We start from the raw sequence: 17,694 nt of genomic DNA on the forward strand, positions 1-17,694 counted from the left end.
CTGAAAATTGTCCTGGGCAGGAAGGGCAAAAGTGCCTGGTATTGAAGTGGTTAACAACCGACGAGTCATCAGCTTCAGTGGGGTTCCAGGCTGACAGCTGCATATGAAAAAAAATGCGAAAAAAACAGCATGGGGTCCCCAACTAGGTCCATACCAGGCCCTTCAGGTCAAGTATGGATTCAGAGGGGGACCCCCCCACGCCAAAACGTTTAAAAAAAAAAAATCTAGCGATCGGGACCCGGAATGTTAGATTCTGGGTCACCTGATCCCTGTGATAGCCTCTGACTGTGCACTATTGTTTCTGGGCTGTACTACGGGTACATACAACAACTAACATACACATATGTGGTATCGCTGTGATCATCAGGAGCGGGAGAATTTGTTTTGGGTTGCTCTTTGATGGTAGGTTATGGTAGTAGCAGGGTTACAGCTAAATTTAAAAAAAAAAAGTATTTATTTTTTACTATTTTGGACCAGTTTTCCTTTGATAATATAAAAAAAATGATATCCATTACCATTTACCACCAAATGAAAGCCCAATTTGTCCTGAAAAAAACAAGGTATAATCCACCTGGATGCAGTAGTTCTTATATGTACGGTTTTACTAACACATGTCAAAGTTGCAAAATTGGGCTTAGTCATTAAGATTTGTTTTACCCTTATGCCCTGTACACACAATCAGATTTTTTCCGACAGCAAATGTTGGATGTGAGCTTGTTGGTGGAAAGTCCGACTGTGTGTATGCTCCATCGAACATTTGCTGTCAGACTTTCCGCCAACAAATGTTGGCTAGCAGGTTCTCAAATTTTCCGCCAACAAATGTTTGTTGTCAGACTTTCAGATCGTTTGTACACAAGTCCGTCGGACAAAAGTCCACGCATGCTTAGAATCAAGTACGAGCCGGAAGCGGAGATATGGAGATATCACGTACGTCTTGTACGTCACTATGTTAGTAATTGTTGGCCAAAATTTGTGTGACCGTTTGTACGCAAGACAAGTTGGAGCCAACATCCTTCAAACAAAAATCCACAGTTTTGTTGACGGAAAGTCCGATCGTGTGTACGGGGCATTAGGTGTGGGGGTTAATACTCTCTGAGCTTCCAGAAGGTCTCTTGTATGGGGTTTACAAGACCCTAGGTTAGTATAAAAGTGAGTACACCCCTCACATTGTTGTAAATATTTTATTATATCTTTTCATGTGACAACACTGAAGAAATTACACTTTCCTACAATGTAAAGTAGTGAGTATACAGCTTGAATAACAGTGTAAATTTGCTGTCCCCTCAAAATAACTAAACACACAGCCATTAATGTCTAAAACGCTGGCAACAAAAGTGAGTACACCCCTAAGTGAAAATGTCCAAATTGGGTCTAATTAGCAATTTTTCCTCCCCGGTGTCTTGTGACCATACAGCGGATTAACAGGACAGGTTCCACTCAGAACAGGCCTCGCCATGGTCGACCAAAGAAGTTGAGTGCACGTGCTCAGCGTCATATCCAGAGATTGTTTTTGAGAAATAGACATATGAGTGCTGCCAGCATTGCTGCAGAGGTTGAAGGGGTGGGGGGTCAGCCTGTCAGTGCTCAGGCCATACGCCGCACACTGCATCAAAGTGGTCTGCATGGCTGTCGTCCCAGAAGGAAGCCTCTTCTAAAGATGATGTACAAGAAAGCCCGCAAACAGTTTGCTGAAGACAAGCAGACTAAGGACATGGATTACTGGAACCATGTCCTGTGGTCTGATCAGACCAAGATAAACTTATTTGGTTCAGATGGTGTCAAGCATGAGTTGCGGCAACCAGCTGAGGAGTACAAAGACAAGTGTGTCTTGCCTACAGTCAAGCATGGTGGTGGGAGTGTCATGGCCTGGGGCTGCATGAGTGCTGCTGGCACTGGGGAGCTACAGTTCATTGAGGGAACTATGAATACCAACATGTACTGTGACATACTGAAGCAGAGCATTTTTCCCTCTCTTCAGCGACTGGGCCACAGGGCAGTATTCCAACATGATAACGACCCCAAACACACCTCCAAGATGACCAATGCCTTTCTAAAGATGCTGAGGGTAAAGGGCATCTGTAGGGTATCGTCAAACGGAAGGTGGAGGAGCTCAAGGTCTCTAACATCCACCAGCTCCGTAATGTCGTCATGGAGGAGTGGAAGAGGACTCCAGTGGCAACCTGTGAAGCTCTGGTGAACTCCATGCCCAAGAGGGTTAAGGCAGTGCTGGAAAATAATGGTGGCCACACAAAATATTGACACTTTGGGCCCAATTTGGAGATTTTCACTTAGGGTTGTACTCTCTTTTGTTGCCAGCAGTTTAGACATTAATGGCTGTGTGTTTAGTCATTTTGAGGGGACAGCAAATTTACACTGTTATACAAGCTGTACATTCACTACTTTACATTGTAGCAAAGTTACATTTCTTCAGTGTTGTCACATAAAAAGATAAAATATTTACAAAAGGTGTGAGGGGTGTACTCACTTTTGTGAGATACTGTATGTATATATATATATATATATATATATATAACTATGTATTCAATATATACATATTCAACTATGTAGTGCAAAGGCCTGCCTCATTTCATACAAAGTGTGTGAAAGTGTTTAGGTTTGACCTCATATTATATGGTTTTGGTAAAATCTAAAAGAAAATTGTACATGGATATTGTATAATGTGTAGCCAGCCTTACTTTCCTTAAAAATAGCAGTATATTAGTATGGAAAACATACAGTTCACTGTTAGCACACAGGCTACAACATGTCGCTCGAGGATTAAAGAACTGATTAATTTACTTTGTTCTGATTTTCATAGCATAGCTATGTCAAGGCAGGATGGAAATGTTCAAGTGTCGTTGGGTACTGGTTTCTGGAACAGTCCAAAACCAACTCAGTACAGCAAAGAAACTCGGGACCTGCTGAAAGGTGATGTTACATATTTAGTAAATGGCTGTCAATATCATTGTTGCTAAGACTAAACTTAAAGTGGATGTAAACTCGATTTCATTAAATTTGAGTTGGACACATATAGCTGCAGTGTTTTCTTATCTCTCTTCAAAGCCCTATGTCCCGTAGCTTTCTCCTTCCCCATTCTTTTGTTATCAGCATGAGAACTCCTGATATGTTCTCCAACACAGAGATAGAAGTTTTGTGTTGGGAGGATGCTATAAATAGATTAGCAGTGCCCTGAACAAATCAAAGAACAGAACTGAAAGTCTCTACCTATGAGGAGAGGGGTTGTGTGCCTTTCCTCCAATCAGCTGTCTTGGCTGTATGCCCAGGCTTTACTGCAGTGATAACCAGGAAGAGAAACTTTCCTAACACATCTGAACTTTCTAAAGAATATATAAAGCTGAAGACAGCAGATATACATCTAAAACTTATGTAGGGAGATTTGTTTCATCCCTGTGTGTCATCTGAGGCTCGGTATATATGAGGGTTTACATCCACTTTAATGCTGAGAGTTGTAATACCTATAATTTTATATTTACATCCTGTTTAACATAAGCATTTGGAAAAACACAAGATAACCTACACCAGTGGTTCTCAAGCTCAGTCCTCAAGTACCCCCAACAGGCCATGTTTTTGGGAATTTCTCTTAGATAAAATAGCTTTCCAAAATACCAAGCCATTGACTCAGATTTAAAGCACCTCTGCAAGATAAAGGAAAACCTGTAAACATGGCCTGTTGGATGTACTTGAGAATGGAGGTTGAGAACCACAGACCTACATGACCTTCAAAACTAGATGTGTTTAATCATCAGCATTAATTTTCACTACCCCTTGCTACCTAGCTTTGTGGATTATTTACCTCACTAAAGGCTCTTCTTGGTGAAAAAAGGAGAGGGTGCAGTATGCTCTCTGTGAAACTAGCAAAAGTGTGCCAGTTCAAGAACAGGCAATGCTGAAGAAGTGTCATGGTGGTGCAGTATGTATAGCAGATAAGTGCAGAAAGCAGACATAGCAGGCAGTATGTGCAGGGGGGACCTGTGGAAGGACTAGAGTATGTGCAGTGGAGGAGTGCAGAAGGCATAAAGGCAAATAGTATGTTAAGAGGAGGAGTACGGTGGCTATAACAGCAGATAGTACTGTATATGTGCAGGGGAAGAGTGCAGAGGGTATAAAAGAGAGCAGTATGTACAGGTGGGGAGTGCAGAGGGTATGACAGTGGGCAGTATGTGCAGGAAAAGAGTGAGAAGGGTATAAGTGCTGGCAGTATGTGGAAGGTATAAGAGCAGGCAGTATGTGCATAGGGTATGAGAAAGGGCATCATTTCAGGAGAGGAATGCAAAAGGTATAAAAGTGACCTGTATGTGCAGGTGAGGAATGTGGATGGTATGAGATTTCAAGGCATGCATAGGGTATGGGAGCAGGCTGTATGTGCAAGGGAGAGGAATAGAGGGTATGTGTAGGGAAAAGTGTACAAGGAATGATAGTGGGCAGTGCAGGAGAGGAGTGCGGAGAGCAGGACAGTGGGCAGTATGTGCAGGGTAGGATGGGGACGGTATATTGGGGAGGGTATACGGGCAGACAATATGTCCAGAGGGAAGGAGGAAAGCAGAGGTATTATGGTAGGCAGTATGTTCAAGGAAGGAGTACAGAGGGTATGATTGTGGGGGTATGACAGCAGACTCACAGATATGTGAGTAAGCAAGGCACAGTTTCAAGTATTCCCATATTTCCAAGCTCACCTGTGTGCACATGCATGTGAATTGCATCAAGAAAAATGTTACCAACAGGAAACTCCCCAGTGTTGACAAGCAACCATCCTAAGCATTCAAAATTAACCCATTTCACCACCATAGTCAAACACCTGCACTACCAAAGTGGTCTCTCATTTTAGTGTGAAATCCATTCAAAGTTAAGCCTTCATATCAATGTAATCACAGAGAAATTTACCTAAGGGGAACTACACTGTATCTGCGTAGATATTTGCCAGCACACCAAAGATCACCACAAAGTGGCGTCCAAACGGTTTAGTTTATTGCATGATCATAACACAAGAAGGTGCAACGTTTCGGAGTCACGCAGGATCCCTTCGTCATCACATGCCTGACGAAGGGGTCCTTCATGACTCCGAAACGTTGCATCTTCTTGTGTTGTGATTATGCAATAAACGAAACTGTTTGGACGCCACTTTGTGCTGAACCTTGGTGTACTGGCAAATATCTACGTTGTGACTTGAACCAGTATCCAGCTGGTTGTTGCTACAGCACCCAAACCTTTATAGCTTATACCAGGAACGTGTGCGATGGGAATATGGAGTACTACACTGTATCTGAACACCACAAACCAAAAATTATATTTACATTGTAATTCATTGTTAATATTCAAAGCAAACACACACTTCCATCCATGTCTCCATGCTCTATTTTGCTGAGAAATCACTGTGGAAAACTCCAACTCAGCATTTCTGGCCACGGCCATTTTGTGTAAGGGCAGATAATTAATGTAGCATTTAGTTCCTGAAAACAATCTGCCCTTAGCTCAAGCATGCAGACGGGAGGGTGTGCTTAGCTGAGAAAACCCCTCCTTCCCTCCTAAAAACTCTTGGGATGTATGACATCCTTTGCTTAGGCCTGGAAACCAGGAAGTAACTGAACAAATATAAAAAAAAAAGTTTACAAGTATTATATACATTCCTATCTATTTATTAATGATAGCGTCATAATGATTAAAAAAAATCTGTTGATTGAGAGAGTGAAGTTTTGCTTTAGGCTCCTTCCACACGGGGCAGGCTCTGCTGAAGTTCGCCTGCTGAACGGGGAAGCTGTCTGCTGATCCCTGCTGAGCAGGTGGATGGCTGGTCCGTGTCCCCTCTGCTTATGCAGAACAGACACAGCCCACTCTTCTCTATGGGCGATGCCATCTGATCCTCCAGAAATCAGATCCCCATCAGCCTCTAAATGCTGAGCTTAAAATATACCTTCAAACACCCTATGTATATGCATGGACACATAGGATAACATTCAGCTGCTTCTACAGGCAAAACACAAAACTCCTGTAGAAGCAGAGATTTTTAAGCCAGTGTGGATGGACCCTAAATTCTCAGATTTTTAGACACAGTGCTGAGAATGGAGGGCAACTAACCATATGTGGAGCAGGGCGAGACAGTTTAAACAGTAGGGGCACTTATTTTTAATGTTTTACATAGCTATTCCCACAAAAGGGGCCAACCTGAAGTGATCTATCAGGACTTCATTTTCTGACTAAAGTTACACTTAAAATCCTAGATCCCCCTTCTGTCTGCTAATGTAAGGGCAATTCAGTAGCAATCATATGTTTGGGATACCCTAATTTTTTAAGTTCATTAGCCATCTCTTGTAACCGTTCAGTACATTTCAGATCATCACCGACAATCCTTAGACAACTCCTCAGAACTGACCTGAAAACTCACGTGGGGTGAAAGCTGTCGAACCTCATTCACACTTGACCATTTTGTAGCTTGTAGCTCAAAGCTTAAAAACGCTTAACAAGCAAAAATCTATTGTTTTCAGCCCTTGTTCACATCTGAGTGTCCTGTTGCTTGTTTCAAAATGCCCGTTGCTCAAAAAAGTACACTTGACCGTTTTGTAGCTTGTAGCTCAAAGCTTAAAAATGCTTAACAAGCAAAAACTTATTGTTTTCAGCCCTTGTTCACATCTGAGTGTCCTGTTGCTTGTTTCAAAACGCCGTTGCTCAAAAAAGTACATGAGCTACTTTTCAGGCTGAATTGAGCGATTATGTCCCCATAGACAAAATGCCTGAAAAGCGCGACATGAGTTTTGTTGCGTTTTCTGCTCATACAACAGTTCTCCGCCCCTTTTTCAGTAGCATTCCACACCTTTTAGTTGAAAAACTCCTGACAAAAGTTGCAAATTCTGCTCCAAAAAACGTTCCAAAATGCTTAAAAACGTGACGCTTAGATGTGAATGTAGCCTAAGAGTTGATTGTAACGCAAAGATCTGTTTGAATCTTACTCTCATCTATATTATTGTGTCTAAAAAAAAACACATTTGAACTACTACATAGTTGGCCAACAGTCACGGATTGTCCGAAATCAGACAGATGTCCCGCACAGAGCTTGTCTCGGGCAGAATCCCGAAAATTAGGCTCTATCACAGACATCAGGAGTTTTCCCATATGAATAGACATGCTGCACATTCCTGCCGAATCTCCTCCTCCAGTAGCTTCAGACACTCATAGGGACTGTGGGAACATCCTCTAGGCAGAGCTTGCCTCCCCCTTGTTTTCTCCTACAGTTTGAGTGGGCGGGATGGGGGTGTGGCTGGCCTTGGAGATTGCGCCGGGCATGGAAGCATGCAATTGCTTCAAAGGGGATGTAAGCTGAGTTGATGGCTGGGAACTTGTTTAAGGAGGTAAGATGCTGAAGGCAATTCACGTCAGGAGGATTTACTGTTCAGGGAGGTGAGGAAAGGTGTCAAGAAATGTCAGGAAAGGGGAGAGTGTTGGGGGGAAGGGAGCTGTCTGAGACTGCAGGCAGGCAGTAGGCACTGTGTGCCCTGTGTGCTGCTGCAGCTAGCTTCACCTGCTATATCTGTGCAGTCCTCTGCTTATGGCTGCTGCAGTGCTGGAACTCAGAGCAGGGGTCGTTGAACAAGGCTACATTCCCACAGGCAACTAGTGCTGGTGTAAATGACAGCACCTGTGAGTAGCTATTAATGGCTTTCTGCTCAGGTTGCGATGATGGGAAGGTCCATGCATCCCTATGGACAGAGGGATGTAAACAGACTCTATTTAGCCACACCCCCTTTAAGCCACGGCCAATGTATAGCGTACTTTAAACCATGGCCATTTTTTGCCATGGCGTGCTTAGCGCAACACTTATTTTTACAGATAAGCCAGACCCACAAAATTAACGCACCACCCCTATTTTGTATATTACTCTGCCTTTCTCCAAAAAAATGTCCCTAAATTTTTTTTTTTTAATGTTGCCAACTATGCTACTTAATCACATTAATTTGCTTATGCATGTTTGTGCACATAGTTGAGTTTGAGAAAGAGTGGGGATGCTCAAAACATTTGCTTGCGTACTCACATCTCCATGCAGATGCTATTTGGACCTCACCATGGGATGTATAAAAGATTTTAGTATAAGTAGCTTCATGGTTTCACATCTGTGAGAGACAGAGATTTAATAGGCACTTTCAGGACTTCCAAATGACAATGAAAGTAATCAAATGGTAGTTTTATTACACAGATTCAGATTTTTCGTGTAATAAAACTACCTGCGTTTCTCTGCCTTGTTGTGCCTTGCTTGAAGGTCAGTGTAAAAAAAAAAAAAAACTACTGCCTGATTACTTCATTGCAAGTTCTGAGAGTGCCTATATATATATATATATATATATATATATATATATATATATATATACATACATACACATATATATATATATATATATATATATATATATATATATATATATATATATATGTATATATACACACAGTATCTCACAAAAGTGAGTACACCCCTCACATTTTTGTAAATATTTTATTATCTTTTCATGTGACAACACTGAAGAAATGACACTTTGCTACAATGTAAAGTAGTGAGCGTACAGCTTGTATAACAGTGTACATTTGCTGTCCCCTCAAAAAAACTCAACACACAGCCATTAATGTCTAAACCACTGGCAACAAAAGTGAGTACACCCCTAAGTGAAAATGTCCAAATTGGGCCCAAAGTGTCAATATTTTACGTGGCCACCATTATTTTCCAGCACTGCCTTAACCCTCTTGGGCATGGAGTTCACTAGAGCTTCACAGGTTGCCACTGGAGTCCTCTTCCACTCCTCCATGATGACATCACGGAGCTGGTGGACGTTAGAGACCTTGCGCTCCTCCACCTTCCGTTTGAGGATGCCCCACAGATGCTCAATAGGGATGAGCTTTATGTTCGGGTCGAACATGAGTTCTAATCGAACATTGTTCGCCGAATAGCGAACAATTTGGGGTGTTCGCGGCAAATTCGAAAGCCACGGAACACCCTTTAAAAGTCTATGGGAGAAATCAAAAGCGTTAATTCTAAAGGTTAATATGCAAGTTATTGTCATAAAAAGTGCTTGGGGACCTGGGTAATGCCCCAGGGGACATGTATCAATGCAAAAAAAAGTTTTAAAAACGTCCGTTTTTTTGAGAGCATTGATTTTAATAATGCTTAAAGTGAAACAATAAAAGTGAAATATTACTTTAAATTTAGTACCTGGGGGGTGTCTATAGTATGCCTGTAAAAGTAGCGCATGTTTCCCGTGTTTAGAACAGTCCCTACACAAAATGGCATTTCTAAAGGAAAAAAAGTCATTTAAAACTACTCGCGGCTATAATGAATTGTCGTGTCTCGGCAATACAGATAAAAGTCATTGAAAAAAAACGGCATGGGATTCCCCCACAGTCCATTACCAGGCCCTTTGGGTCTGGTATGAATATTAAGGGGAACCCCGAACCAAAATTAAAAGAAAAAAATTCTGTAGGGGTCTCCCCAAATTCCATACCAGACCTGGGTCTGGTATGGATATTAAGGGGAACCCCACGCAAAAATGAAAAAAAAAATGGTGTGGGGGTCCCCCTCAAAATTCAGGTCTGGTATGGATTTTAAGGGGAACCCCGTGCCAAAATTAAAAAAAAAATGGCGTGGGGGCCCCCCAAAAATCCATACCAGACCCTTATCCGAGTACACAACCTGGCAGGCCACAAAAAAAGAGGGGGGGACGAAAGAGCGCCCCCCCTCCTGAACCGTACCAGGCCACATGCCCTCAACATGGGGAGGGTGCTTTGAGGTAGCCCCCAAAAAGCACCTTGTCCCCATGTTGATGGGAACAAGGGCCTCATCCCCACAACCCTTGCCCGGTGGTTGTGGGGGTCTGCGGGCGGGGGGCTCATCGGAATCTGGAAGCCCCCTTTAAGGCGGGTCGATGGGGCTTTTTTTTTTTTCTTTTTCAGTCCGTCGGCGGAGCAAGAGAAGAATGAACTACGTGGGACATTTTAATTTTTTTATTTTTTAATAAAGGACTTGTCCCAAGTCGTGTCTTGTCATTTTTACCATTTTGACACTTTTTTTGTGAAACGGTAGGGGTACATTTCACACGGGGGGAGGCCGGGATCTGGGAGTCCCCTTGTTAAAGGGGGCTTCCAGATTCCGATAAGCCCCCCGCCCGCAGACCCCCACAACCACCGGGCAAGGGTTGTGGGGATGAGGCCCTTGTCCCCATTAACATGGGGACAAGGTGCTTTGGGGGGCTACCCCCAAAGCACCCTCCCCATGTTGAGGGCATGTGGCATGGTACGGTTCAGGAGGGGGGGCACTCTCTCGTTCTCCCCACTTTTCTGCAGCCTGCCAGGTTGCGTGCTCGGATAGGGGTCTGGTATGGATTTTGAGGGGGACCCCCATGCCATTTTTTTTTTAAATTTTGGTGCGGGGTTCCCCTTAATATCCATACCAGACCTGAAGGGCCTGGTATGGAATTTGGGGGGACATCCACGCAATTTTTTTTTAAATTTTGGTTCGGGGTTCCCCTTAATATTCATACTAGACCCAAAGGGCCTGGTAATGGACTGTGGGGAAATCCCATGTGTTTTTTTTTCATGACTTTAAAGCGGAGTTCCACACAAAAATGGAACTTCCGCTTTTCGGAACCCTCCCCCCCTCCGGTGTCACATTTGGCACCTTTCAGGGGGGAGGGGGGTGCAGATACCTGTCTAAGACAGGTATTTGCACCCATTTCCGGCATAGACTCCCATGGGAGTCTACGCCTCTTCCCGTCCCCACCGCGCTGTCTCCTGGGAACACGCAGCTCCCAGGAGAGAGCGGGGACCACTTGGGACGCGCAGCGCGACTCGCGCATGCGCAGTAGGGAACCGGGAAGTGAAGCCGCAACGCTTCACTTCCTGATTCCCTCACCTAGGATGGCGGTGGCAGCTGCGGAGAACCGAGCGGGTTCTCGGCGTCCCCTGCTGACATCGCTGGACCCTGGGACAGGTAAGTGGCCATGTATTAAAAGTCAGCAGCTGCAGTATTTGTAGCTGCTGGCTTTTAATATTTTTTTTTTTGGCGGTGTGGGTGAACCCCCACTTTAATCTGTATTGCCGAGACCCGACAATTCATTATAGCCGCGAGTAGTTTTAAATGACTCTTATATATATATATATATATATATATATATATACACACACACACACACACACACACAGTATCTCATAAAAGTAAGTACACCCCTCACATTTTTGTAAATATTCTATGCCAACATGTACTGTGACATACTGAAGCAGAGCATGATCCCCTCCCTTCGGAGACTGGGCTGCAGGGCAGTATTCCAACATGATGACGACCCCAAACACACCTCCAAGACAACCACTGCCTTGCTAAAGAAGCTGAGGGTAAAGGTGATAAGGTGATGGACTGGTCAAGCATGTCTCCAGACCTAAACCCTATTGAGCATCTGTGGGGCATCCTCAAACTTAAGGTGGAGGAGCGCAAGGTCTCTAACATCCACCAGCTCTGTGATGCCGTCATGGAGGAGTGCAAGAGGACTCCAGTGGCAACCTGTAAAGCTCTGGTCAACTCCATGCCCAAGAGGGTTAAGGCAGTGCTGGAAAATAATGGTGGCCACACAAAATATTGATACTTTGGGCCCAATTTGGACATTTTCACTTAGGGGTGTACTCACTTTTGTTGCCAGCGGTTTAGACATTAATGGCTATGTGTTGAGTTATTTTTAAAGGACAGCAAATTTACACTGTTATACAAGCTGTACACTCACTACTTTACATTGTAGCAAAGTGTCATTTCTTCAGGGTTGTCACATGAAAAGATAGAATAAAATATTTACAAAAATGTGAGGGGTGAACTCACTTTTGTAAAGGTGGAAAAAGTTTGGAAATTATTTATCTTTGTCTCATTTTTTTACATCACAGAAACCTGACATTTTAATGGGGGTGTGTAGACTTTTTATATCCACTGTACATTGGGAATAAATATATAGGTTTTGCTGCACCTTCAAATGGCAATTGTAAAAAATGGTAATTAAGTTAAATGTAGTGGTGACATCATAACTGTGCTGCACTTAGCCTGTACAGAGAGCAGCCAGATTTACTACACAGGCTCTGCTTCCTGCACAAAGGTTGCACTTTACTTGTTCCCACAATGCACTTCTATGGGTTTGCTGACTTTTTTTTTCTTGCAGTGATGATGCAGGAATCCAAGCTGACAAACTTCCAGCAGCGTCAGATAAGAGAGCATTTACAGAGTAAGAGTTCTCTAAATTTCCTCTGCCTTTCTAGTTACATAGTTACATAGTAGGTGAGGTTGAAAAAAGTCCATCAAGTCCAACCTATGAATGTGGGTTAGGGTTGCATTTATAAAGCAGTGAATGCGATATTCATCAAACATTCACTGCAGGTGTATCTTCCTGGTGCATGTGGTGATTCACCACCACAGAATGTTCGGTGAGTGTTGCATGCGCTGCTTTAGAAAAATGCCCCTATAAGTCTCTCTTTTATCATGGTGAGTTTATATTGCATGAATTATCCTCTCAGTAACAACATCAACTAAGGACCCTTTCAGGCTGTTGTGGTGCCTACCTGGCCAAACATTATTCTTCTGAATCCCACTGAGAAACGAACACTTCCAGAAATGTCAATACCCTTGGCCCCCCACTGCACTCAGTGGTTGCTTTTGATATACAGTACCAACGCTACCATAATTGCCCTCGCAGAGTTAGAATCTGGGCACACACAAGTGAAAAATAAATAAATGACATTGTCTGGAGCAGGAATAAGGCAACCTTATAGGGGTGGAGATTTATTTGAACAACATGGAAGAAGTCAAAGATCACCGAGGACAGTGTCGCCTCCTCAGGCTGGGTTCACACAAGAACATGCAGCGGCTCACAGCAGGAGTCCGGTGCGTCTCCATCCACCACTTCAGGTCCGATTTCAGCCCGAATTTTGAGCTGGGTTCAGACCTGAAACGGACCAAAAGACACACAGGGCTCCTGTGCAATTTGTACCGGAGCCGCTCTGGAGATGTGTGAACTGGCTCCATTGAGAGCCGGTCACAATCTCCTGCTATGTGAATTGGATGCGGAGAAACCCGCATCCAATTCGCATAAGTGTAAACCCAGCCTCACACCTGATTTAAACCTCTAATTGCCATAGTACCGTGTCGCAATCGCATGCATTGCATGGCAATTGTGTGTTTAAATTAGGTGGTGAGGAGGTAACATATCGCCTCCTCACCACCTGTCTCACACACTCAGATCACTTTTCAGGGGAGCAGCAGTAGGACAAGGACAAGGTGCGCCAGACTCAGTGCAGTATTTAAGTATTCATTTAATAAGAAAAAACAAGCCAAATATCTACTCACAACAGGAAAGTGATATCAGGCATATAAGTAAAGGGTCCGGGGATCGGTGTCACTCTGCGGTCCGAGATGGAGCAGCGGTGAGACCTCTGTGGATGTCCAGGAGGCTTGAAAAACCAGGCCGCTGAAGTTCTCTATGACAAATGGCAACTGGAACCCAGAAGCGGAAGTGCGTGTCAGCGTGGAACGCAAGCTACGAATACCAGAAGTGACGTTTTTGAGGAGCCAATCAGATGTTTTTGGGCAGCCAATCAGAACAGCCTCCACTGTTTCTTCAGATCTAGCTAACTAACCAGGAAGTCTGGTATATATAGAGAGCAGGGGGGGAGGGAACAGGGGGATGTCCATAACGAATGTGAAGCTGTATTTATACATAGGCATCGGACTATACTGATTTACATGGACCAGGGACCGCCATACATAAAAAATAGAACAGATAAAATAGAGTAACATAATAAGATAAATACTATAGAGAAGAATGATAAATTATCCTAAAAATCATCGTAGGAAATATTATAAGAATATTATGGGAAATATATTATAAAAAAAAATAATACATATTATAAAAAACCATCATCTAAGAGAACACATCTAAAATGGACATTCATTTAGTTCATCGTAAAAAATTAATTTCGTTTCTCATAAAAAATAGCTTAAAAAATACCTTAAAGAATTCCTAAACAAATTCTTTCAAGAGATCAATCCAACGTCAAATAAATTAAGCTGCTGAATCTGAACTAAAAAGTTTAATAGTGCACCCAGTATGATAACTAGCATAAGAAGCCAACATATATGTATATAAGGTCTGGGCCATGTATGTTATAAAATGGGATATAGTATGTGCATGTACAGTGGGGACGGAAAGTATTCAGACCCCCTTAAATTTTTCACTCTTTGTTATATTGCAGCCATTTACTAAAATCATTTAAGTTCATTTTTTTTCCTCATTAATGTACAAACAGCACCCCATATTGACAGAAAAACACAGAATTGTTGACATTTTTGCAGATTTATTAAAAAAGAAAAACGGAAATATCACATGGTCCTAAGTATTCAGACCCTTTGCTGTGACGCTCATATATTTAACTCAGGTGCTGTCCATTTCTTCTGATCATCCTTGAGATGGTTCTACACCTTCATTTGTGTTTGGTTATACTGATTGGACTTGATTAGGAAAGCCGCACACCTGACCTGTCTATATAAGACCTTACAGCTCACAGTGCATGTCAGAGCAAATGAGAATCACAAGGCCAAAGGAACTGCCTGAAGAGCTCAGAGACAGAATTGTGGCAAGGCACAGATCTGGTCAAGGTTACAAAAAAATTTCTGCTGCACTTAAGGTTCCTAAGAGCACAGTGGCCTCTATAATCCTTAAATGGAAGACATTTGGGAGGACCAGAACCCTTCCTAGAGCTGGCCGTCCAGTCAAACTGAGCTATCGGGGGGAGAAGAGCCTTGGTGAGAGGGGTAAAGAAGAATCCAAAGATCACTATGGCTGAGCTCCAGAGATGCAGTCAGGTGATGGGAGAAAGTTATAGAAAGTCAACCATCACTGCAGCCCTTCACCAGTCGGGGCCTTATGGCAGAGTGGCCCGACGGAAACCTCTCCTCAGTGCAAGACACATGAAAGCCCGCATGGAGTTTGCTAAAAAAACACCTGAAGGACTCCAAGATGGTGAGAAATAAGATTCTCTGGTCTAATGAGACCAAGATAGAACTTTTTGGCCTTAATTCTAAGCGGTATGTGTGGAGAAAACCAGGCACTGCTCATCACCTGTCCAATACAGTCCCAACAGTGAAGCATGGTGGTGGCAGCATCATACTGTGGGGGTGTTTTTCAGCTGCAGGGACAGGATGACTGGTTGCAATCGAGGGAAAGATGAATGCGGCCTAGTACAGGGATATCCTGGACGAAAACTTTCTCTAGAGTGCTCAGGACCTCAGACTGGGCCGAAGGTTTACCTTCCAACAAGACAATGACCCTATGCAAACAGCTAAAATAACGAAGGAGTGGCTTCACAACAACTCAGTGACTGTTCTTGAATGGCCCAGCCAGAGCCCTGACTTAAACCCAATTGAGCATCTCTGGAGAGACCTAAAAATGGCTGTCCACCAATGTTTACCATCCAACCTGACAGAACTGGAGAGGATCTGCAAGGAGGAATGGCAGAGGATCCTCAAATCCAGGTATGAAAAACTTGTTGCATCTTTCCCAAAAAGACTCATGGCTGTATTAGATTAAAAGGGTGCTTCTACTAATACTGAGCAAATGGTCTGACTACTTAGGACCATGTGATATTCCTTTTTTTCTTTTCTAATAAATCTGCAAAAATGTCAACAATTCTGTGTTTTTCTGTCAATATGCGGTGCTGTGTGTACGTTAATGAGGAAAAAAAAGAACTTAAATGATTTTAGCAAATGGCTGCAATATAACAAAGAGTGAAAAATTTAAGGGGGTCTAAATACTTTCCATCCCCACTGTATATAAATATAATCATGGATATATGCATGTGTCATATGGTGAATATAAACATATGTATATTCACCCTAATATTCCACTTATTTGAAATATATGTGGTAGCAACTAAAAAGAAGTACAGCCATATTTACATTAATATATGATAAAATTGTTTATAGGTAGACCACATAACTGTAAACTACGGACATGTGGGAGGAATTTTTTTAAGGGGGGACGAGAAGGGAAAGGGATCTCTAGGGGTGGCATCATGGTTAACATATATAACATTTTTACTTACCACCCACACTATTGGTATATATGTGTGGGACATCATAGGAAGCAAAATAGATGGAGAAATAGAAAAAAGAAACCTAAAATAATGCAAGTGGAAAATAGAGAATTAAAAAAACATATATAAATGTAATAGACAATATTCTAAACATTTATATTATTGTGTTAATTTCAATTTCCTCGTTCAGGCCATGAGGTGACATGCTATTTAGAGAATAAATCCAATAAGCCTCTTGTTTACATAAATGCGAGAATCTCTCGGCTGGGCATATTTGTCAGATATAGATTCGATGACCCATACTTGGAGATCAGCAATCTTTTTTTGGTGGTGAGCAGCGAAATGGCGCGCAACACTGTATGTGGGGTTACCGGCCTGGACAGCTCGATGGCGCTCTCCAAATCTGGCACGTAGGGCCCTAATTGTCCTACCAATATATAAGAGTCCACAAGGGCAAGATATACAGTAAACTACATGTGTAGTGGAACAGCTATAGAAGGAACTTAAAGTGAAAATCTTGCCATTAGTCATAAAAGATTTTTTGCCATGTGTGACATGTGAGCACGTGAGGCATAATGCTTTTTTATAGGGAAACATCCCTACAAGTGGGATTAATGTGTGTTGTCTGAGCATGTGGTGTTTATTGTTTCTCTGGGATTTGTTTTTGCTAGGAGCAATTTTACTCTTAATGTTTGGTGCCCTTCGGTAAGCAAATTTAAGTTTGTCGGGTAAGGACATAAATAGATGTTGGTCCTGAGTCAGAATGGACCAGTGTTTTTTGAAAATGCTCTCCATTTTTTTGTGACTGGAATGATACTGTGTAATGTATCAAGTTACTGGTTCTGAAATAGGTTTTTTCGAGATGGGCAGGCTTTCGGTTTGATAAGAGGTACAGGCCTCTTCAATGAGGTTGTTAGGGTAGCCTTTATCAAGGAACTTCTTTTTAAGTGCAATACTCTGGGATGTGTAAACATCCAGCCTCGTGCAGTTATGTCTTAAGCGATGGAATTGGCTTTTGGGCACATTATTTACCCACCTTAGGTGATGGCAGCTGGGATAATGTAAGAATGAGTTTCCAGCTGTCCGTTTTGTATAATTCTTGGCTGTAATGGTACTATCAGAATGGAATAGTTCTAAGTCTAAGAAACATATAGAGTCAGGGTCCATGACTGAGGTGAATATTAGGCCAAAAGTATTGATGTTACAGTATGCGACAAAGTCATTGACAGAGCTCGCTGGACCATCCCAGATTATAATAAAGTCATCAATATATCGTCCGTAAAAGACCAGGTGTGTAGAGAAGGGGTTGTCAGCCCCAACACACCTGGTCTCCCACAGCCCCATAGTTAAGTTGGCGTAGCTAGGGGCGAAATTAGCCCCCATAGCTGTACTCTGTTTTTGTAGGTAGAAGTCACCATCAAAAGAAAAATAATTATGCTCCAAACTGGGTGGCCATAAGAAAAAAATTAAATTTGCTGTGTATTAACGGTGGAGTCGTGGTTAAGAAAATGTACTACAGCCTGCAGGCCAACTTTGTGTGGTATTGAGGTGTATAAGGAACACACTTCCAAAGATACCCACAAA

At 42.6% G+C, this 17,694-nt stretch overlaps 1 protein-coding gene across 3 annotated transcripts in view; it reads left to right on the forward strand.

Moving 5' to 3' along the window:
* Positions 1 to 17,694, forward strand: part of LG07H22orf23 (linkage group 07 C22orf23 homolog) — an 86,201-nt gene that overhangs the window by 34,965 nt on the left and 33,542 nt on the right. For 2 of the 3 annotated variants that reach the window (XM_073592604.1, XM_073592605.1), the window contains exons 2-3: positions 2,824 to 2,928; positions 12,186 to 12,248. In XM_073592604.1, coding sequence (XP_073448705.1) covers positions 2,824 to 2,928; positions 12,186 to 12,248 — 168 coding nt within the window. Of the gene's footprint in view, positions 1 to 2,818; positions 2,929 to 12,185; positions 12,249 to 17,694 lie in introns of all 3 variants that reach the window. The other variant, XM_073592606.1, reaches the window with a different exon arrangement.

Source organism: Aquarana catesbeiana, linkage group LG07 (assembly GCF_042186555.1).
Source record: "Aquarana catesbeiana isolate 2022-GZ linkage group LG07, ASM4218655v1, whole genome shotgun sequence".
NCBI lineage: Eukaryota > Metazoa > Chordata > Amphibia > Anura > Ranidae > Aquarana > Aquarana catesbeiana.